At 50.1% G+C, this 22,305-nt stretch overlaps 2 protein-coding genes across 2 annotated transcripts in view; one reads left to right on the forward strand and one right to left on the reverse strand.

Annotated features, from left to right (window-relative positions):
* The first annotated feature begins 582 nt into the window (after window positions 1–582).
* LOC121284636 (SPEG neighbor protein-like) lies at window positions 583–8,950 on the forward strand. Its single transcript, XM_041200167.1, has 4 exons — window positions 583–701; window positions 4,661–4,968; window positions 6,491–6,632; window positions 8,812–8,950. The coding sequence occupies exons 1-4, from the start codon at window positions 583–585 to the stop codon at window positions 8,948–8,950; spliced, it is 708 nt and encodes a 235-aa protein (XP_041056101.1).
* A 9,787-nt stretch (window positions 8,951–18,737) lies between these two features.
* Window positions 18,738–22,305, reverse strand: part of LOC121285066 (1-phosphatidylinositol 4,5-bisphosphate phosphodiesterase delta-4-like) — a 97,588-nt gene continuing 94,020 nt past the window's right edge. The window contains exons 15-16 of the mRNA XM_041201191.1: window positions 20,601–20,683; window positions 18,738–18,761 (exon numbers count right to left, since the gene is read on the reverse strand). Coding sequence (XP_041057125.1) covers window positions 18,738–18,761; window positions 20,601–20,683 — 107 coding nt within the window. The remainder of the gene's footprint in view (window positions 18,762–20,600; window positions 20,684–22,305) is intronic.

Raw genomic sequence — 22,305 nt, forward strand, 5'->3', positions numbered from 1 at the left:
CCCCACCCCCACCCCCACCCCCACCCCCTCCCCTACCCTCTCCCCCAACCCCATCCCCACCCCCACCCCCACCCCCACCCCCTCCCCTACCCTCTCCCCCAACCCCATCCCCACCCGCACCCCCTCCCCCACCCCCCTCCCCCACCCCCTCCCCCACCCCCATTGCAACCCCACCCCCCACCCCCTCCCCCACCCACTCCCCCAGCCCCTCCTTCACCCACTCCCCCACCCCCACCCCCACACCCACTCACACCCCCACCCCTCCACCTCCCCAACCCCTCCCCCACCCCCCGCCCCTCCCCCACCCCATCCCCACCCCCACACCTTCCCCCTTCCCCCCCCGCCCCCACCCCCTCCTCCGATTCCACCCCCCCCTCCCCCAGCACCACCCTCATATTAGCTTCAGCATTCCTTAAACCTGAGAACTTTTGTGGCTGCTCCTATGGGGTAAGAGATCCCACGGCCTCTCTATTGCAAAAGGGTCAGGGGGAACGAGTAGGATTCCCCAGTGTCTAGGTCAATATTTCTCCCCCTCGCCCACCCTCGCTCAGCCAGTCAGGTTGTTGTTGTTGTTGTTGACAGATGTCGAAGACAGCGGCGCCTAAGAAAACTGCCCCCCCTCCAGGATGCACCATCGACATCAAAGATGCCAAAGTACAAGATGCAGCCATTAAAATCCAGGCTTCCTATCGAGGACACAGGTACACGGGGAAAGACCATGGCTACTCGTACAGGGCCTGTCCGCTAGGCAGCGGGTGGGCAGTGAGAGGGCAGCGAGATGGGTCACTGACTGGGGTCAGAGAGTGGGGTCAAAGTGTAGGGTTAGAGTGTGTGGGGGTCAGAGCGAGTGGGTTTCAGGGCGAGTGGGGTCAGTATGGGGGGGGGGTCGGTGAGCGAGGTCAGAGTGTGGAGTCAGTGTGTGGGGTCAGTATGGGGTCAGAGTGAGTGGAGTCAGAGTGAGTGTGCTTGCACACGAGAAGGGGAGGGATCTCATCCTGAGTGAGACACAGCCAGAGTGAGTGTGGGTCTTGGCAATTTGGTGCACAGTGGGAATTCGGTGCAGAGGGGAAGAGGTGCCCTTTGCATTTTTTCTTTGCTATCTAACTTCTTAAATCTTCAGAGAGTGGTCTTGCCCTGCTGCAGCAGTGAAGTCTACAAGGGAAAGAAATGACTGGTAAGTAGTGGGTCAGGTCGGGTAAGTATTTACTACTTTTATTGCTTATATAGTATAAGGTCTTTTTGTCATTTATAGTTTGCATATTCTGTAGTAACGAGGATCAGGAAAGAAGAACCCTAGAGTAATTGATTTAAAAGGTTTAATTTAAAGGGATAAGTCATGGCAGGAGAGCTCAAAGCCGTGGTGTGCTCCTCGGGCTCCATGTGGGAAGTCGGGAACATTTCCAGTGCCCGGGACCAGCATCTGTGCAGGAAGTGTGTCCAGCTGCAGCTCCTGGAAGCTCGGGTTTCAGAGCTGGAATGGTGGCTGGGGACACTGTGCAGCATCTGTGAGTCTGAGAGCATCGTGGATAGCATGTTTAGAGAGATGGTCACCTCACAGCGAGATGAAGGGACTTGAGGAAGGAAGGGAATGGGTGACCACCAGGAAGTCCAGTTTCCAAGAGAAACAGGCAGGTAGTTTAAGAAGGGTTGTAGAGATAAGCCAGGGAACTACAGTCCAGTGAGTCTCACGTCAGTGGTAGGGAAACTATTGGAGAAAATTCTGAAGGAGAGAATCTATCTCCACTTGGAGAGGCAAGGTTTGATCAGGGATAGTCAGCATGACTTTGTCAGAGGGAGGTCATGCCTAACAAATTTGACTGAATTTTTTGAGGAGGTCACCAGGTGTGTAGATGAGGTTAGTGCAGTTGATGTAGTTTATATGGATTTCAGCAAAGCCTTTGACAAGGTCCCACATGGGAGACTTATAAAGAAGGCAAATGCACATGGTATACAGGGTAATTTGATAAGGTGGATTCAAAATTGGCTTAGTTGTAGGAGGCAGAGGGTGATGACAGAAGGATGCTTTAGTGACTGGAAGCCAGTGTTCAATGATGTACCACAGGGATCTGTGCTGGGTCCCTGATTGTTCGTCATTTAAATAAACGACATAGATGACTCTGTGGGGGGTGGGATTAGTAAGTTTGCGGATAACACAAAGATTGGCTGGATGGTTAACAGTGAGGTTGAGTGTCCTAGGCTACAGGAAGATATAGATGGGATGGTCAAATGGGCAGATAATTGATAGATGGAATTTAACCCTGAAAAGTGTGAGGTGATACACTTTGGAAGGAGTAATTTGACAAGGAAGTATTCAATGAACAGCATGGCACTAGGAAGTTCTGAGGAACAAAGGGACCTTGGCGTGTGTGTCCATAGATCTCTGAAGGCAGAGGGGCATATTAGTGGGATGGTGAAAAAGGCATATGGGACACTTGCCTTTATCAATCGAGGCATAGATTACAAAAGTAGGGAGGTCATGTTGGAGTTGTATAGAACTTTGGTGAGACCACAGCTGGAGTATTGTGTATAGTTCTGGCTGCCACATTATAGGAAGGATGTGATTGCACTGAAGAGGGTGCAGAGGAGATTCACCAGGATGTTGCCTGGGATGAAACATTTAAGTTATGAAGAGAGGTTGGATAGACTTGGGTTGTTTTCGTTGGAGCAGAGAAGACTGAGGGGTGACCTGATCGAGGTGTACAAGATTGTGAGGGGCATGGACAGGGTGGATAGGGAGCAGCTGTTCCCCTTAGTTGAGGGGTCAGTCACAAGGGGGCATTAGTTCAAGGTGAGGGGCAGGAGGTTTAGGGGGGATGTGAGGAAAAACTTTTTTACCCAGAGGGTGGTGAGGGTCTGGAATGCACTGCCTGGGAGGGTGGTGGAGGCGGGTTGCCTCACATCCTTTAAAAAGTACCTGGATGAGCGCTTGGCAGGTCATGCCTGACAAATCTGTTAGAATTCTTTGAGGAGGTAATGAGTAGGTTAGACAAAGGAGAGCCAATGGATGTTATCTACTTGGACTTCCAGAAGGCCTTTGACAAGGTGCCGCACAGGAGGCTGCTCAGTAAGATAAGAGCCCATGGTGTTAGAGGCAAGGTACTAGCATGGAGAGAAGATTGGCTGTCTGGCAGAAGGCAGAGAATGGGGATAAGGGGGTCCTTCTCAGGATGGCAGCCGGTGACTAGTGGAGTTCTGCAGGAGTCAGTTGTGGGACCACAACTTTTCACTTTATACATTTATGATCTAGATGAAGGAACTGAGGGCATCCTGGCTAAGTTTCCATTAGTAGGAGAGACTAGGACCTGAGGGCACAGCCTCAGAGTAAAGGGAAGACCTTTTAGAACAGAGATGAGGAGAAACTTCTTTAGCCAGAGAGTGGTGAATCTATGGAATTCATTGCCACAGAAGGCTGTGGAGACCAGGTCACTGAGTGTATTTAAGACCGAAATAGATAGGTTCTTGATTGGTAAGGGGATCAAAGGTTACGGGGAGAAGGCAGGAGAATGGGGTTGAGAAACTTATCAGCCATGATTGAATGGCGGAGCAGACCCGATGGGCTGAATGGCCTAATTTCTGCTCCTTTGTTTTATGGTCTTATGGTCTTATGGTCTTATAACATCAGCCGCGATCTGATTAAACAGCAGCACAGTATTGAAGGGCTGAATGGCCTCCTCCTGTTCCTATACTCCAATGCTCTCCACAGAGCAGAGTGCAGGAATGCCAAAGGGTTAGTGGGAGTGGGGGGGTGAGCAGAGATACAGTCGAGGAGGGAGGATTGAATGTGAGGGAGGGGGATTGGCAAAAGGAATTCCAACACTCCCGGCCAAGGAGGCTTCACTGGAGAAGACCTGATTGGTGGAATTGAGTTAATTTAATCCCAAAACATGAGAGCAGATCCCAGAACCCCAACCAATCACAGTGGAACTCGATGACCTCATCAGTCTCCTCTTTGTGGCTGACGAATGGCATTGTGGGTTCAGCTAGGGTCACAGTCCCATCAAATATAAACCAGCTGGGATTGAGGCTGGGATTGAGAGTGAAGTGGTAAATTATATAACACATATACCATTCTTCAGACATGGGCTTCGCTGGCTGGGCCAGCATTTATTGCCCGTCCCTAATTGCCCTTGAGAAGGTGGTGGTGAGCTGCCTTCTTGAGCCGCTGCAGTCCATGTGGTGTAGGTACACCCGCAGTGCTGTTAGGAAGGGAGTTCCAGGATTGTAACCCAGCGACAGTGAAGGAACGGCGATATATTTCCAAGTCAGAACGGTGAGTGTGCATGAGTGAGTGACTGGGAGGGCAGAAGATGTAGGGGGGGCGTGAGGATGAACTTTTTTACACAGAGGGTAGTGGGTGTCTGGAATTCGCTGCCCAAGCTGGTGGTAGAGGCAGAAACTCTAAACTCTTTTAAAAAAGTACCTGGATCTGCACCTTAAGTGCTGTAAGCTGCAGGGCTATGGGCCGGGTGCAGGAAGGTGGGATTAGAAAGGGCATCTGGGTGTCCTCGAGCTGGCATGGACAAGATGGGCCAAATGGCCTCCTTCTGTGCTGTAACTTTTCTATGGTTCTATTGCTTGAGGCGACGGTGCTTCTATATACAACTGTCGCCCTTCTACTTGCTCCAACAGCTTCATCCCTCCTATGTTCCCTCCCCTCCAGATCTCGTCAGGAGCTGAGGGAGAAGGGGCCTCCCAGAATCCTGAAGGAACTGAAAGATGTGGTGCTGATCGAAGGCAGTGCAGCCAGGTTGGATTGCAGGGTCAGTGCCTTCCCAGACCCCCTCATCCGCTGGTTCAAGGATGGTCAGGAGCTGAAGGATGGGCCCAAGTATCGCTACACGTTTGAGGACCCTGACATTGTAGCGCTGGTGGTTAGGGATGGGACACTTTCCGATCTGGGCAAATACACTATCTCAATCAGCAACACCTTTGGAGAAGCTTTCGATTCTGCAAAGATCATCATTGAAGGTAAAGGGATTCTGCCGCTCCCTGTGCGCTCTCGTTTGCATTCCCAAATGTCGTCACCCATCTCGTCTCTGCACCATCCTATCGAGAGTCCCCCCGAACCTTTCCCCTCTTGTCCCTTCAAAGCTCCAGAGCCCCTCATCCCGCAGGCAACTCGCAAGCAGTGATCCCGCATCCCAGGCCCATCCCTGAGGCACGAGCCCATAATCCAGGCTAACGACATTCCCAGTGCAGCACTGAAGGTGGGCTACACTGCCAGGGTGCTAGCTTTCAGATACACCAGGCCCCTTCTTCCCTCTCAGATGGACCTCAAAGGCCGCAAGGCCATGGTTTGAAGGAGAGCAGGGAGGTCTCCCCAGTGTCCTGGGTAACATTGGGACCTTACGTTATCCACTCATCGTCACGTTGCTGTTTGTGGGAGCTTGCTGTGCACAAGTCAGCTAATTACAACAGAGACTGAACTTCAAAAGTAGGAAAGTGCTTTGGGAAGCCCTGAGGTGGTGAAAGGTGCTATAGAAATGCAAGTCTTATCTTCTGCCCTTTCTTTCTCCTACACTCTGCAGTCAAAGCGAAATCACAACATCTCCAACTCTAACCCATCTTTGTCAGAATCCTCAAACTGTGGGACCCTATCCCCCTCTCACTCCCCTCAAACTGTGGGATTCCTCCCCCCCTCACTCCCCTCAAACTGTGGGACTCCTCCCCCCCTCACTCCCCTCAAACTGTGGGACTCCTCCCCACTCATCTATCTGCTGTCCTTGTCCTTCTGGATGGTAGTGGTCATGGGTTTGGAAGGTGCTGTCGAAGGGGCCTAGGTGAGTTCCTGCAGTGCATCTTGTAGGTGGTGCACACGCTGCTGCTGCTGTGCGTCGGTGGTGGAGGGAGTGAATGTTTGTGGATGGGGTGCTGATCAAGCGGGGCTGCTTTGTCCTGGATGGTGTCAAGCTTCTTGAGAGTTGTGGAAGCTGCACTCATCCAGGCAAGTGGGGAGTATTCCGTCACACTCCTGACTTGTGCCTTGTAGATGGTGGACAGGCTTTGGGGAGTCAGGAGGTGAGCTACTCACTGCAGGATTCCCAGCCTCTGACCTGCTCTTGTAGCCACAGTATTTATATGGCTAGTCCAGTTCAGCTTCTGGTCAATGGTAACCCCCAGGATGTTGATGGGATTGATGGATAACCCTTTAAAAGAGCTGGCACAGTCATGATGAGATGAGTTAATTTTTTAAATTAATTTTACAGGATGTGGGTATCGCTGGCTGGGCCCAGCATTTATTGCCCATCCCTAGTTGCCCTTGAGAAGGAGGTGGTGAGCTGCCTTCTTGAACCGCTGCAGTCCCTGTGGCCACCTGTGCTGTAGTTGCTGTGATTCCATAGATCTCTGGAGATGACTGTGTCCATCCCCTGTGAGGCTCTCTTGGTTTGGCTCCCCCCCACCCCCACACCCCGGCTCTGAAGCTAGCTCTCCATCGGCTGACCTCGTGACCTCCGCGCCTGTCGCTCTCACCCTGTTCATCTCGTTCCAGTTCCGGGTAAGATTCAGAAGGGGCCTGACAGTGTGAAGGTGAAAGCAGGCCAGACGGTGAAACTGGTCGCCCACATTAGCGGGGAGCCGGAGCCTGACGTGGGCTGGGCCAAGGACGGCCAGGATGTTGAGGAAGACGACAGGTAACAGCGCCTCAGGCTGGAGGCCGGAGGATAGTGAGGGTCTGTAGGGCAGGGCAGGCTGCTTTCCAATGGGAGCTCAGAGTCAGGACTTAAAAAGGGCTGAAATAGAGTTTTTATTTCATTCTGAGGAACGTGGGCATCATTGACGATTTATCGTCCATCCACTAGCTGGTGGATTTGTGCATCACTCACTAGGCCTTTGTTGTCATTCCCAATGACCTTTGGCCTGAGGGTCGTGCTCAGCCATTGCAGAGGAGGGTAAAGTGTCAACCACGTCGCTGTGGGTCTGGAGTCACATGTAGGCCAGACCGGGTAAGGGTGGCAGATTTCCTTCCCTAAAGGGCATTAGTGAACCAGATGGGTTTTTACAACAATCGATGACAGTTTCATGGTCACCATTAATGTTTAAGATGCATTTATTAATTGAATTTAAACCCCACCGTGGTTGGATTTGAACCCTGCTCCCTAGAGCCTTTCCTGGATTATTAGCCCAGTGATGCCACCATCTTCATCCCCCCCACCCCCCACCCATCATCTCCTGAGCTATGGAGAAAATCAAGGGATAGGAATAGTGCAGGGAAGTGGAGTTGATGCAGAAGATCAGTCATGATCTTGCTGAATGGTACAGCAGGCTCGAGGGGCCAAATGGCCTCCTCCAAACCCATGGTCATCTTCTGGTTGCAGGCTTGATACAACTCGCTGGGGCACGTTTTTCCCCATTCGTTCATTCACAGGATCTGAGTGTCGCTGGCTAGACCAGCATTTATTGCCCATCCCTAGTTGCCTGTCCCTGAAAGGTTGGTGCTGAGCCACATTCTTGAGCCGCTGCAGTCCCTGTGGTGAGGGTACACCCACATTGGCCTTTTCCTATCCATTCGGTACAACGGAGAGACGTGCTCGGACATTTCAGAGGGTGGTTGTCATTCAGCCACATTGCTGTGGGTCTGGAGTCACATTCACACCAGATTCGGTCAAAGGATAGTCACTTTCCTGGCCTAAAGAGAGGTTTGTAAACCAGATGGGTTTTTATGACAATCCATCTGTTTCATGGTCACTTTAACCAATAGCAAAACCCAAAGCCAATTCTCATACTCAAAGCTATGGTGAGATTTGTTCTCACACTCTCTGGATTATTGGCCCACAAGTCTAGATATCTAGCCCAGTAACATAACCACAACATTATTGCATCCCATAATCCGAGCTGGTGAAAGAGAATTCAATCTCGGGAGGTGGGAGATAGGAATTTGAAGCCCAGTTCCAAGGTGCTGTGTCAGCCTGTGATGGGGGGCTGGTGGGAGAGGGAGGTTCGGGAAGGTGAGTCTTATGCCTGCGCCCTTACATCAATGGTCATCCCTTCAACTCCATTGTAAACTCTCAGGGAGCTGTGCCCTGAGGCAGGGAGATGGTGGGGTAGTGGCACTGTCATTGGGCTAGCAATCCAGAGGCCCAGGTTAATGCCCTATGAGCTCATGTTCAAATCCCACCCCGGCAGCTGGTGGAATTTCAATTCGATGAATAAATCTGGAATATAAAGATAGTCTCAGCAGTGGTGACCATGGCAACTATCACTGATTGTCGTAAAAACCCATCTGGTTCACTAATGTCCTTTAGGGAAAGAAATCTGCTGTCCTTACCCAGTCTGGTCAACAATGTGGTTGACTCTTAACTGCCCTCTGAAATAACCCAGCAAGTTCAGTTCAAGGGCAATTAGGGACGGGCAACAAATGCTGGCCTTGCCATGAAAGAATAAAAGAAGGCATCTTCCAAAAGGCCCCAGATCTTCCCCACACTACAGCAAGGCCTTAAAGTAATGTGCGAAATACCAGGAGGGGAGTTTTATTTTCACACAGCGAGTTGTTGTGATCTGGAAGGCGCTGCCTGAATGGGCGGTGGAAGCAGATCCAATAGGAACTTTCAATAGGGGAATTGGATCACTACTTGAGGGGGAAAAGTTGACAGGGCTCTGGGGATAGAGCAGGAGAGTGGGATTAATTGGATAGCTCTTTCAAAGAGCTGGCACAGACGTTATAGGCTGAATGGCCTCTTGCTGTGCTGTAAGATTCCAGGCTTTTTCAGAGGACATGTGAGAGGAAGGGTGGGAGGAGTGGGCTGGGCTATATATTTCACAGCAGGAGCCTCCTTCAGAAACTCAATTTCTCTCTCTCTCTCTCTCTCTCAGGTTGTTCTATGATATTGATGTTGACACCACAACTCTGACAATCAAAAACATCACTGCAGCTGACGCAGGAAAGTATGAAGTCTTCGTGGAGAACAGTCTGGGAATGGATCAGTCATTTGCCAGAGTCGATGTCATCTGATCTCACCAATTCGCCATCTCTCTCCCTCTGTATCTTTCCCTGTGTCTCTCATACTCTCTCTGTCCCTCTCACGTTGTTCCTACATCCATGTTCAGAAACAAGATAAATGCTGAACTGACCAGTCTCCCCCATCATTGCCAATCCCAGCAGTCACTGCTCTGTAACCCAGACAAGACAAACTAATGGAGGTTCCTGACTCATTTCGGAGGCTCCCAGTTAGCTGGTGTTAATGAGAACTCCATTCCTCTCCCTCTGACAGACTTACCAGTGTCAAAATGTTAGCTTTTGTTTAAAATAAATATTTGAAACTGTTTCACTATCACCTTTCTGTGTGTGTTTGTGATTATGAGTGTTAGTGTGTGTGAGAATGTGTGTCTGCGGTGTGTATGTGATTGTGTGTGTGTATGTGAGTGTATGTGTGTATATGTGAGTGTGTGTGTATGTGTGTGTGTGTGTATGTGAGTCAGTATGTATGTATATGTGAGTGTGTGTGTATGTGTGTGTGTATGTGAGTTAGTGTGTGTGTAGATGTGAGTGTGTGTGTATGTGAGTGTGTATGTATATGTAAGTGCGTGTGTGTGTATATGTGAGTGTGTGTATGTGAGTGTGTGCGTATATGTGAGTGTGTGTGTACGTGAGTGCGTGTGTGTGTATGTGAGTGTGTGTGTGTATATGTGAGTGTGTGTGTATACCTGAGTGTATGTGAGTGTGTGTATGTATATGTGAGTGTGTGTATGTGAGTGTGTGTGTATATGTGAGTGTGTGTGTATGTGAGTGTGTGTATATGTGAGTGTGTGTGTATATGTGTGTGTGTTTGGGTGTGAGTGTGAATGTGTGTGTGTTTGGATGTGAGTGTGAATGTGTGTGTGTTTGGATGTGAGTGTAAATGTGTGTGTGTGTTTGGGTGTCAGTGTGAATGTGTGTGTGAATGTGTGTGTGTGTGTGTGTGTGTGTGAATGTGTATGTGAGTGTGAATGTGTGTGTGTGTCTGGGTGTGAATGTGTGTGTGTGAATGTGTGTGTGTGTTTCAGTGTGAGTGTGAATGTGTGTGTGTGTATGTGTGTGTTTGTGGGTGAGTGTGAATGTGCGTGTGAGTGTTTGTGGGTGAGTGTGAATGTGTGTGTGCGTGAGTGTGTGTGTGTGTGTGTGTGTGTGTGTTTGGGTGTGTGTGTGTGAGTGTGTGTGTGTGTGTGTGTGAATGTGTGTGTTTGGGTGTGAGTGTGAATGTGTGTGTTTGGGTGTGAGTGTGAATGTGTGTGCGTGTGTTTAGGTATGAGTGAATGTGTGTGTGTTTGCGTGTGAGTGTAAATGTGTGTGTGTGTTTGGATGTGAGTGTGAATGTGGGTGAGGTGGTGGGGGGTTTGAGGGGTGGGGTGGTGGGGGGTTGAGGGGTGGGGTGGTGGGGGGATGGGGGGATGGGGGGGTTGAGGGATGGGGTGGTGGGTGGGGTTGAGGGGTGATGTGGGGTGGGGTTGAGGGGTGGGGTGGTGGGTGGGGTTAAGGGGTGGGGGTGGGGTGGGATGGGGTTGAGGGGTGGTGTGGGGTTGAGGGGTGGGGGTGGGGTTGAGGGGTGGGGTGGTGGGGAGGGTGGTGGGTGGGGTTGAATGGTGGTGTGGGGTGGGGATGAGGGGTGGGGTGGTGGGGCGGTGAGGGGTGGGGTCGTGGGGGGGTGAGGGGTGGGGTTGAGGGGTGGGGTGGTGGGTGGGGTTGAGGGATGGTGTGGTGTGGGATTGAGGGGTGGGGTGGTGGGGAGGTTGAGGGGTGGGGTGGTGGGGGGATGGGGGGATGGTGGGGTTGAGGGGTGGGGTGGTGGGTGGGGTTGAGGGGTGATGTGGGGTGGGGTTGAGGGGTGGGGTGGTAGGTGGGGTTAAGGGGTGGGGGTGGGGTGGGATGGGGTTGAGGGGTGGTGTGGGGTTGAGGGGTGGGGGTGGGGTTGAGGGGTGGGGTGGTGGGGAGGGTGGTGGGTGGGGTTGAATGGTGGTGTGGGGTGGGGATGAGGGGTGGGGTGGTGGGGCGGTGAGGGGTGGGGTCGTGGGGGGGTGAGGGGTGGGGTTGAGGGGTGGGGTGGTGGGTGGGGTTGAATGGTGGTGTGGGGTGGGGATGAGGGGTGGGGTGGTGGGGGGGTGAGGGGTGGGGTTGAGGGGTGGGGTGGTGGGTGGGGTTGAGGGATGGTGTGGTGTGGGATTGAGGGGTGGGGTGGTGGGGAGGTTGAGGGGTGGGAGTGGGGTGGCGTTGAGGGGTGGGGGTGGGGTGGGGTGGGGTTGAGGGGTGGGGGGTATGAGGTAGTGGGGCTCCTGTCTTCTTGCCTTTCGGGGCCCCTCTGAGAGGCATCTACACAGCTGCACGTTAAAGATGGCACCCGGCGTGAGGGAGGGGTGAGGTGGTGAGGTGGTGGGGGGGGTGAGGGTGTGGTGTGGGGTGGGGTTGAGGGGTGGGGTGGTGGGTGGGGTTGAGGGGTGGGGTGGTGGGTGGGGTTAAGGGGTGGGGGTGGGGTGGGATGGGGTTGAGGGGTGGTGTGGGGTTGAGGGGTGGGATGGGGTTGAGGGGTGGTGTGGGGTTGAGGGGTGGGGGTGGGGTTGAGGGGTGGGGTGGTGGGGAGGGTGGTGGGTGGGGTTGAATGGTGGTGTGGGGTGGGGATGAGGGGTGGGGTGGTGGGGGGGTGAGGGGTGGGGTCGTGGGGGGGTGAGGGGTGGGGTTGAGGGGTGGGGTGGTGTGGGATTGAGGGGTGGGGTGGTGGGGAGGTTGAGGGGTGGGAGTGGGGTGGGGTTGAGGGGTGGGGGTGGGGTGGGGTGGGGTTGAGGGGTGGGGGGTATGAGGTAGTGGGGCTCCTGTCTTCTTGCCTTTCGGGGCCCCTCTGAGAGGCATCTACACAGCTGCACGTTAAAGATGGCACCCGGCGTGAGGGAGGGGTGAGGTGGTGAGGTGGTGGGGGGGGTGAGGGTGTGGTGGGGGGGGGGTTGAGGGGTGGTGTGGGGTGGGGTTGAGGGGTGGGGTGGGGTGGGGGTGAGGGGTGAGGTGGTGGGCCAATGAGAGCCCACCCACCATCCTAACAGCGTGTTTCCCGGGAATGCATAATTAATGGGGCGGGATTGGGACGATAGCTGTGAAATGCCACATTGCAGCCGCCTGGTAACATGTTCTTCGTTCCAGCCGCTGCTGCACTTAGTGCAAAAAAGGGATCATTCCACCCTTTGAGTGTGTTTTGGAGTTTGTATGAGTGAGAGTGAATGTGTGTGTGTGTGTGTGTGTGAACATGAGAACATAAGAACTAGGAGCAGGAGTAGGCAATTCAGCCCCTCGAGTCTGCCCCGCCATTCAATACAATCATGGCTGATCTCATTTCGGCCTCAACTCCAATTTCCCGCCCTCTCCCCATAACCTTTCACCCTGTTACTAATTAAAAATCTGTCTCTCTCCTCCTTAAATTTATTCAGCGTCCCGGCATCCACTGCACTCTGAGGTAGTGAATTCCACAGATTCACGACCCTTTGAGAAAAGTAATTCCTCCTCATCTCTGATTTGAATCTACTGTCGCTTAGCCTAAAACTATGGCCTCTCATTCTAGAATGTCCCACAAGGGGAAACATCCACTCCACGTCTACTTTGTCTATCCCCTTTAGCACCTTATATGCCTCAATTAGATCTCCTCTCATCCTTCTAAACTCTAGCAAGTATAGGCCTTGTATAGGCAAGTATAGGCTGAATAGCCCTGGATAAGACTGGATTAGGCCGGATAGGATTGGATAGGACTAGATTAGGCTGGATAGGATTGGATAGGACTGGATTAGACTGGATAGGACTGGATTAGACCGGATAGGCAGAGGTTACTGTCTCCTGGCGCTCTCGCTCTTCTAGGTGCTGCTGACTGCCCATGGTGCTCCTTTCACACGGGTGCTGTTTACTGTCTCCAGGTCCTCTTACTCCTGCAAGTGTTGGAGAGGGTAAATGTGGAGAGAATGTTTCCAATATGAGACAATCCAAAACTAGGGACCGTGAATACAAGATAGTTACTAATAAACCCATTAGGAAAATAAGGAGACATTCCTTGAATCTTGCTGAAGAGAGAGACATGTTGCCAAAGCTTTTCCTCTTGTACTCATCAGGACAAACACAAGAATACCAAATTTCAAGCAATTACAACAATTTGCACTTCAGGAGAAAAGAGTGCTGATTGGCTGATGAGTCAATTCTGATTGGCCAGGGCATTTCCACAGAGAAAGCATTGGAGAACTAGTGGCTCCCCAAGCTTTATTTACTCAGAGGGTAGTTAGAATGTGAAACTCATTACCACAGGAAGCAGTTGAGGCTTTCCAAAGGACACTAGATGAGTACATGAGCGAAAAAGGGATAGAAAGATATGTTGAAAGGCTAAGATGAGGGAGGTGGTTTGGAAGGAGACTCGTGTGGAATCAGCACAGACTCCTTGGCCCAAAAGGCCTGTTTCAACACTACATATTTCATATAACAAAGATTAGCATCAAAACTGAGCCCGATTCTGTCCTTTTCCTGTGGCCAGTCACAAGTTCTTCCCTCTTTATTCTTTCATGGGATGTGGGGGTCACTGGCAAGGTCAGCATTTGTTGCCCATCCCTAATTGCCTTTGAGCTGAGTGGCTTGCTAGGCCATTTCAGGGGGTAGTTAAGAGTCAACCACATTGCTGTGGGTCTGAAGTCACGTGTGGGCCATGCTACGTAGGAACAGCAGATTTCCTTCCCTAAAGGACATGAGTGAACCAGATGGGTTTTTATGACAATCCAGCAGTTTCATGATTATTATTAATGGGTGTGACGATTGTATAACAATTTTCATTATATTTTTCTGGTTTATTGTGAAATAGGTTTATGGGGGTAGGTATAGGTAGTTCTGTCTGTGTGATTTAATTACATTTGGAGTCAAGTAGACTGCAAGTTTGAAATCATCAAAAGAAGCTAGGTGTAGGAATGTGCCTGACATGCTAATGAGTAAATATGAATGTTGGCTTATCGTGTAAAGTATAAAGGGAATTTGCACTTTTCGATAAATGAAGGGTTTGTTGGATTTCAAGGGGATCTTAGTTTGTTTACAACTAGCCAGATAAGCAAGGCTAAGGAGCGTATTTATTTTTCCTGAATGTTGCTGACAATATTGGCAACATGGAAGTTTTTACATTACGAGGAAGATACAGTTTCAAAGACATACAGAAAATAGAATTTACATGTTAAAAATAGAGAAACATATATAAAGGAGAATGTAAGGCTATGTGGAGAAGGTCATGTAAGATCCAGCAGAAGTGTGTGAAACAGCCTTCAAGAAGCCTCCAGCCATTTGTGAATCAGTCTGCTATGTAAAGCAACTGAAGTTGGCGAAGCTATTTGGAACTCCACTGTCAAATGGGCACTGTGTTAACTTGCTGATTTCATTTTATATCTAAAATTTATTTTGGACTGTTGCCTTAAAGGGGGGATGTAACTAAGAGACAGGTCGGTTAGGAATTTTAGGATTTGCTGTCGTAGTAAGTAATTGTAGCTTTACGTATGTACTTGAAATCTTTTATTTTGTTAATAAATATATTAATTTAATTTTTAAAATCTCTATAGGTCTTGGTGGACTCATTACTTCTGAATTCAGTGCACACAACTCGTAATAAATACAAACTGCGAAACTGTTGTGATAGCACAACCAAAATTCCCTAGTGGATTTAGTCCACCTGGCAGACATCATCTTCCACGTCATAACGTGGGACTAGAATTTTATTCCACAATTGTTAATCAGATTTCATTTCCGTAGCTGCTGTGCTGGGGTTTGAACTCATTTCTCCAGATGATTGGTCCTTGCCTCTGGATTATAACACCTTTCACAACCTCAGAATGTCCCAAAGTACTTTACAGCAATGAAATACATAAGCAATAGGAGCAGAAGTAGGCCATTCAGCCCCTCGAGCCTGCTCCTCCATTCAATACGATCGTGGCTGATCTGATTGTGGCCTCAACTCTACTACCCTTGACCTCCTTGTCACTCAAAAATCTGTCTATCTCAGCCTTGAGTATATTCAATGATCCAGCCTCTGCTGCTCTCTGGGGCAGAGAATTCCAAACACTGATGACCCTCGGACAGAAGGAATTCCCCCTCGTCTCCATCTTAAATGGGAGACCCCTTATTTTTAAACTGTGCCCCCTAGATCTAAATTCCACCAGGAGGGGGAAACATCCCTTCAGTATCCACCCTGTCAAGCCCCTCCCTCACGTTTCAATAAGATCGCCTCTCCCACTGTTGTATAGTAGGAAATGCGGCTGCCAACTCATGCACAGCGAGATCCCATAAACAGCAATGTGATAATGACCAACTAATCTGTTTTTAGTGATGTTAGTTGAAGGGTAAACACTGGCCCCAGGGAGAATGGCCCTGCTCTTAGTGACCGTGGGATCTTTCACAACCGCCTGAGAGGGGTAGATCGGGTGTGGGTTTACTGTTACGTCTGAAAGACAATTCTGACAGTACAGCACTCCCGTGGTGCTGCGCTGCAGCTTCAGGCCAGGATTTGTTCTCAAGTTTCTGGGGTGAGACTTGAACCCGCAACCTTCTGACTCTGAGGTGGGAGAGCTACAAATGAATCAAGGGACAAGGATTAATAATAAGGGAGAGGATAATACAGGGAGAGAGAGTCATAAGGACTGTCAGAAGGATAACCGAGAGAGGTACAATCCCTCCTGGTCCCTCACTCTTATTCACCAGCTTGAATATCAAAGGGTAAAAATAACATCATGGATCCAAGTTTCGAACCTAGAGAGAGCCATCTATAGTCCAGACTAGTTGTGCACATGCACACGCACTCACACTCACACACACACACTCATACTCACACACACACACACTCACACACTTACACTCACACTCACACACACACACTCACTCACACACACACTCACACACACACTCATACACTCACACTCACACATTCACACTCACACACTCACACTCACTCACGCACACTCATACTCACACACACACACACACTTACACTCACACACACACACTCACACTCACACACTCAGACTCACACTCACACACACACACTCACACACACACTCACACACACACTCACACACACACACTCACACACTCACACACACTCACATACACACACATACTTGCTCATACACCCACACTTGCATTCACGTTCACTTTCATTCACACACTCACATGCGCTCACACATTCGTACTCACTTTCACACACTCTCATTCACCCATATACACACTCACACTCTCGCTCACTCTCACACTCACGCTCGCTCACACTCACACTCACTCTCACACTCACTCACACTCACTCTCATCTTCACACTCATCCTCACACACATCCTCACACTCTCACTCTCTCACTACCCTGAACTGGGTTTAACTCAGCCCGTGGCAATGGGAAACTTGGCTGCCGGGCCCACTTAATTGCGAGCGAGACCCTGCACCAGTCTCCCAGGGGCAGAGAAACCTCTCTGATTGAGTGGAAGGGAGGGAGGGATTGACACGGGATTCCCAGCCACCACCAGCGACATGTCATTAATGAGCCAATGGACACCCGCTATCCCTGAGCTCACCACAAAAGAGGCCGTGAGGGTCTCCCACAGTCCTGGAAGGATGCCCAGCAAAACCCGTTGGGTTTGCCAGCTGCAACCCTGGGGGGGAGGGGGGCGCTTCCTTCATGGAAATTCCCATGTTTGGAACCCCGGATGTGTGAGTATCGGTGACCCTGACTGAACCTTTCAAAGGTGTCCCTTAGAAACTCCAGAATCACTGTCCAGTTGAGGATGGTGGGGGCAGGGGTTGACGGGGGTGGGGTCAGGGGATGGTGTGGGGGGGTGGGGTGGGGTGAGAGGTCGGGAATTTTTTTAAGGTTTGGTATAACTTCATAGAATCACAGAAACCTACAGGGGAGAAAGCTGTTCAGACCATTGTACCTGCACTGGTCCTTTGAAAGAGCAGCCACCTTTAATCCCACATTGGCGTTTTGATCTCCAAATCTATAAGACCCTCATTCTCCAGGACCTGTCAACCCCCTTTTAAAATTCTTTATAGATCAGCTTCCAGCACCTTTTCATGTGGAGTGTTCCTGATCCCAACGATTCCCTGAGTGAAAATGTCTCCTCATCTCTCCACCCCATCTCACCCAATAATTTGAAATTGACAACCTTTGGTTACTGACCTAATCTACAGCGAATAACTTTTCTTTCTCTCTAATCAGAATCTCTCATCACCTTGAAGACCTCTATTCCATCGCCCCTTAACCTTCTCTATTCCACAGAGAACAGTCCAAACTTTTCCAATCTCTCCCTCGGAACTGAACTTCCTCATCCCTGATCACAATTTATTGATTTTTTCTTGGGATGTGGGGCTTCGCAGGCTGGACCAGCATTTATTGCCCATCCCTAGTTGCCCTTGAGAAGGTGGTGGTGAGCTGCCTTCTTGAACCGCTGCAGTCCATGTGGTGTAGGTACACCCACAGTGCTGTTAGGGAGGGAGTTCCAGGATTTTGACCCAGCGACAGTGAAGGAACAGTGATATATTTCCAAGTCAGGATGGTGAGTGACTTGGAGGGGAACTTCCAGGTGGTGGTGTTCCCTTCTATCTGCTGCCCTTGTCCTCCTGGTTGTGGGTTTGTAAGGTGCTGTCGGAGGAGCCTTGGGGAGTTGCTGCAGTGCATCTTGAGAAATCCTGGCAAACCTCCTTTGGACCCTCTCTTTGACCTTTACCTCTTTCCTGAATCCAGAATTATCCACAATATTCCAACTGAGTCCTACCAGCGAGTTATAAAGACTGAAGATGACCTCTGCTCTTTGAAACAAATTCCTTGCTTTTGTACAACATACCTCCAAGTATAAAGGCTGTGTGTTTCTTATAAACAGCACTCTCAACTTGTCACCCTTCAAGGGCTTATGTACATACATCCCCTGCTCCCCCGGTCTCTCTGTCCCTGCCCCCACCCCCACCCCTCTTTATAATCATTTCTTTTGGTGTTAAGTACAGACAGAGATCAGGTGGACTGTGGATTTCATGCCCCCAGGTGACAATAAATAAATAACTGGAAGCCAGCACAGATTGAATTTCAACCTTTCAATGTTTAATTGGTTGGGAGGACCTATTTGGAGATGCACAGAGGCCCAAGCTGTGTGACACACTCTGGGACAGTACGAGACGAACAGGGAGACTCAACAAAGGGGAGGAGAGTCAACGAGCTTTTAGTGTCATTACTGCAGGTACCATCTTTTACCAAGTGATGTACAAGTGAGAGTGTGTGTGTTTTATGTGCTAAAATCGTGAAAATCACCCTCCTACCCCCCACCCAGTAACAGTTGCTTCAACCCTCCAGGCAGCCATTCAACAGCAAAGGTTCCAGAACATTCCATGACATCATCTAGCATTGAAATGTTGCCAGGGCCCCTACAGCCTCCCATGTGAACAGGACAAGGTAATTCGGCCCCTCTGGCCTGTTCCAGCCACACAATTAAATCTTGGCTGGTCTGTACCTTAACTCCACCAACTTGCCTCAGTTCCTTAACCCTTAATTAATTACCCAACAAAAATTTACCAATTTCGCAGTTTTGACATTTTCAATTAACCCCCGGCCTGCAGAGTTTTTTTTTTTGGGGAGGGGTTGGTGGTGGGGGGGGTGAGTTCCAGGTTTCCAGTCCCCTTTTTGCGAAGAGGTGCTTCCTGACATTACCCTGAATGGTATGTTAAACACCTCGATTAAATCATCTCTTAATCTTCCATTCCCGAGGAAGACAAGCCCAGTCTATGAACCTGTCCCCATAATTTAACTCTTTAAACCCAATCCCTTCTTTGATCTACTGGAATCTGGAGGGGCAAACTCCACTCTAGGCACCTCTACACACACACAGGGTCTGATAGAGTCCAACCTGAGAGACAGACCCTGTCTCTAACTGCACTCCCCATGGAGAGATCAGTGGGGTTCCTGATGGAGAGATCTCTCTACAATGGGGGTCCCGATGGAGAGATCTCTCTAAAATGGGGGTCCCGATGGAGAGATCTCTCTAAAATGGGGACCCTGATGGAGAGATCTCTTTATAATGGGGGTCCTGATGGAGAGATCTCTCTCCAATGGGGGTCCCCATGGAGGGGTCTCTCTACAAGGGGGTCCCGATGGGGAGATCTCTCTAAAATGGGGGTTCTGATGGAGAGATCTCCCTATAATGGTGGTCCTGATGGAGAGACCTCCCTATAATGGGGGTCCTGATGGAGAGATCTCTTTATAATGGAGGTCCTAATGGTAAGTTCTCTCTACAATGGGGGTCCCTATGGAGGGGTCTCTCTACAAGGGGGTCCTGATGGGGAGATCCCCGAACAATGGGGGACCCGATGGAGAGATCTCTCTAAAATGGGGGTCCTGATGGGGAGATCTATCTATAATGGGGGTCCCGATGGAAAGATCTCTCTACAAGGGGGTCCCGATAGGAAGATCCCTCAACAATGGGGGTCCTGATGGAGAGATCTCCCTATAATGGGGGTCCCGATGGAGAGATCTCTCTACAATCGGGGTCCCGATGGAGAGATCTCTCTATAATGGGGGTCTCGATGGAGAGATCTCCCTATAATGGGGATCCCGATGGAGAGATCTCCCTATAATGGGGGTCCCGATGGAGAGATCTCCCTATAATGGGGGTCCCGATGGACAGATCTCTCTATAATGGGGGTCCCGATGGAGAGATCTCCCTATAATGGGGGTCCCGATGGACAGATCTCTCTATAATGGGGGTCCCGATGGAGAGATCTCTCTACAATGGGGGTCTCGATGGAGAGATCTCCCTATAATGGGGGTCCCGATGGAGAGATCTCTCTACAATGGGGGTCTCGATGGAGAGATCTCCCTATAATGGGGGTCCCGATGGAGAGATCTCCCTATAATGGGGGTCCTAATGCCGACAAACACCTGCCAGGGACAATCTCATCTAAAGAGAGAAAGAGAGTTTGAGACTCTCAGCCAGAACTATCAGAATGTGTCCTCCCTTTCCAGGGCTTTACAGCAACACTCCTCCCCCCAACCATCCCTCAATTACCTCCCCCCACCCCACCCCCACCCCCAACACCACACCCCCCCCCCCCCCACCCCACCACCCTGCCACCCACTCTTTCACCTTGGACTCATGTCACCGTGGCTGGCCCTGGTTGCGGTCAATACAATGAGAAAGCTGATGGTCTAACTGGCAGGGGATGCGTTGTGCAGCCTTGCCAGCAGGCTCCGCCTACCCTGGCACAACCCACCAATCGACGATGGCACCACGTCTCACCACACCCAATATCCCTGAGAAAAGAAAAATCTGGAATTGGGAATCGAAATCCGGCTCCAGAGAACTGCCCGAGGAAACATGGTAGCTAATTTCATCGACGGACGTGCTGTTTACCCGGTTTAGCGGTGACCCTTCAACTCACAGCCGCTGAACTGTGACCTCCCGCTTTGACCCGCGACCTGTTAGTGGGTTTTCAAAAAAAAAACAGGCAGCTCAAAGCTAACTTATAAATAACAGTGAAACAAATATAAAAAATACAAGTAAATCTGTACACGGCTATAAAACCAATCGGGCGGAGGGTGAGGGAGGAGTGAGGGGTGAGAGTGTGGTCAAGGGGCAGCAGCACCAATGCAGCAGTATCTTCCTGCTGCCTCAGTAATCCTAGTGTGAACAAACAAGGAGGAAGGAGGGATTCCTGTCCCATCCTTCGAGAGCAAGTGAATGTGGCGGTAACCTGAAAAACAAAGAGGTCAAGTCATTAGAGAGCAGCGGAGGTTAAAGGCAGAAACTCCTCCACTTCCGCAGTAACCCCCCCCCCCACCGTCTCTTCCATGCATCCCCTCCAACCCCACTCCACTTTGTCCTTCTCTCCTCCCCTCGCCCTTACCTCCCCCTCCCCGCTATCGCCCCTTCCCCCTCCCTCCCACTTCTCTTCCCCATCCCCGCTGTCACTCCCCTCCCCCTCTCCTCCTCCCATATTACCCCTCTTCCCCGTGAGACAGCATGGGAAACAGCGACAGACATTTAAGAAGACAGGTTATAACTCTCAACAGAGATACATTCCTTTGGGAAAGAAAGATGCTACGGGTAGGATGTGTCATCTGTGTCTGACTAAGGAGGTTAAAGGTTGTATCAGATTGAAAGAAAAGATGTACAATACTGCAATGATTAGTGATAGGTCAGAAGTGTAGCGTTGGGGAATTAATGGGGAACAAGGAAATGGCAGAGAGTTTGAACAAGTATATTGTATCTGTCTTCACAGTAAGAATCCCAGGAATAGCACAAAATCAAGTGGAAAAGGGCTGGAAGTTAGAACAATCACTACCACGAGAGAAAAAGTAATGGAAAACTGATGGGACTAAAGGCTGACAAGTCCCCTGGACCTGGTGGCCTGTGTGCAATAATCCTCAAGGAAGTGGCTGCACAGATGGTGGGTGGTTTGGTTGCAATCTTCCAAAATTCCCCAGGTCCTGGAAAGGTCCCAGCCAATTGGAAAACTGCAAAGGTAACATGACTATTCAAGGAAGGAGGAGACAGAATGCAGGAAACCATCTAGTTCAGTTGTTCTAACATCTGGCTTTGGAAAAATGCTAGAATCCATAATTAAGGAGGACATTTAGAAAATTATAATACCATCAGGCTGAGTCAACATAGTTTGGTGAAAGGGAAATCACATTTGACAAATTTACTAGAGCTGTTTGAGAATGTAACACACAAAGTGGATAATGGGGAACCTGTAGATGTGGTGTATTTGGATTTCCAAAAGGCATTTGATAAGACGCCACATAAAAAGTTACTGCACAATATAAGAGCTCGTGGTGTTGGGGGGGGGGCGATATATTAGCACAGATAGAGGATTGGCTACCAGGAAACTGAGAGTCAGGATAAATGGGTCATTTTCAGGGTGGCAAAGTGTAACTAGCAGAGTGCTGCAGCTATCAGTGCTGGGGCCTCAGCTACTTACAATTGATATTAATGACTTGGATGAAGGAACCTACAGCGTCGTAGCCAAATTTTCTGAAGATAGTTAAGAAAACAAGTTGTGAAGAGGATACAAAGAGCCTGCGAAGGGCTGGGGACAGGTTAAGCGAGTGGGAAAAAATTGGCAGGTGGAGTATAATGTGGGAAAATGTGAATTTGTTCACTTTAGCAGGAAGAACAGAAAAGCAGCAAATTATTTAAATATTGAAGGGAGTTTTCAGGATGCTGAGGTACAGAGGGATCTGGGTGACCTTGTATATGAATCACACAAAGTTATCATGCAGGTACAGCAAGTAATTAGGGAGGCAATTGCAATGTTGTCCTTTATTGCAAGGGGGATGGAATATAAAAGTAGGAAAGTCTTGCTACAGCTGT

This window comes from Carcharodon carcharias, chromosome 12 (assembly GCF_017639515.1).
Source record: "Carcharodon carcharias isolate sCarCar2 chromosome 12, sCarCar2.pri, whole genome shotgun sequence".
NCBI classification, from domain to species: domain Eukaryota; kingdom Metazoa; phylum Chordata; class Chondrichthyes; order Lamniformes; family Lamnidae; genus Carcharodon; species Carcharodon carcharias.

Excerpts from the sequence above, each read along its gene's own strand:
- LOC121284636 (XM_041200167.1), top strand. The coding sequence starts at position 583 with ATGTCGAAGACAGCGGCGCCTAAGAAAACTGCCCCCCCTCCAGGATGC. Across the intron at positions 702-4,660 it reads GCTTCCTATCGAGGACACAG|ATCTCGTCAGGAGCTGAGGG; the intron begins GTACACGGGGAA and ends CCTCCCCTCCAG. Across the intron at positions 6,633-8,811 it reads GATGTTGAGGAAGACGACAG|GTTGTTCTATGATATTGATG; the intron begins GTAACAGCGCCT and ends TCTCTCTCTCAG.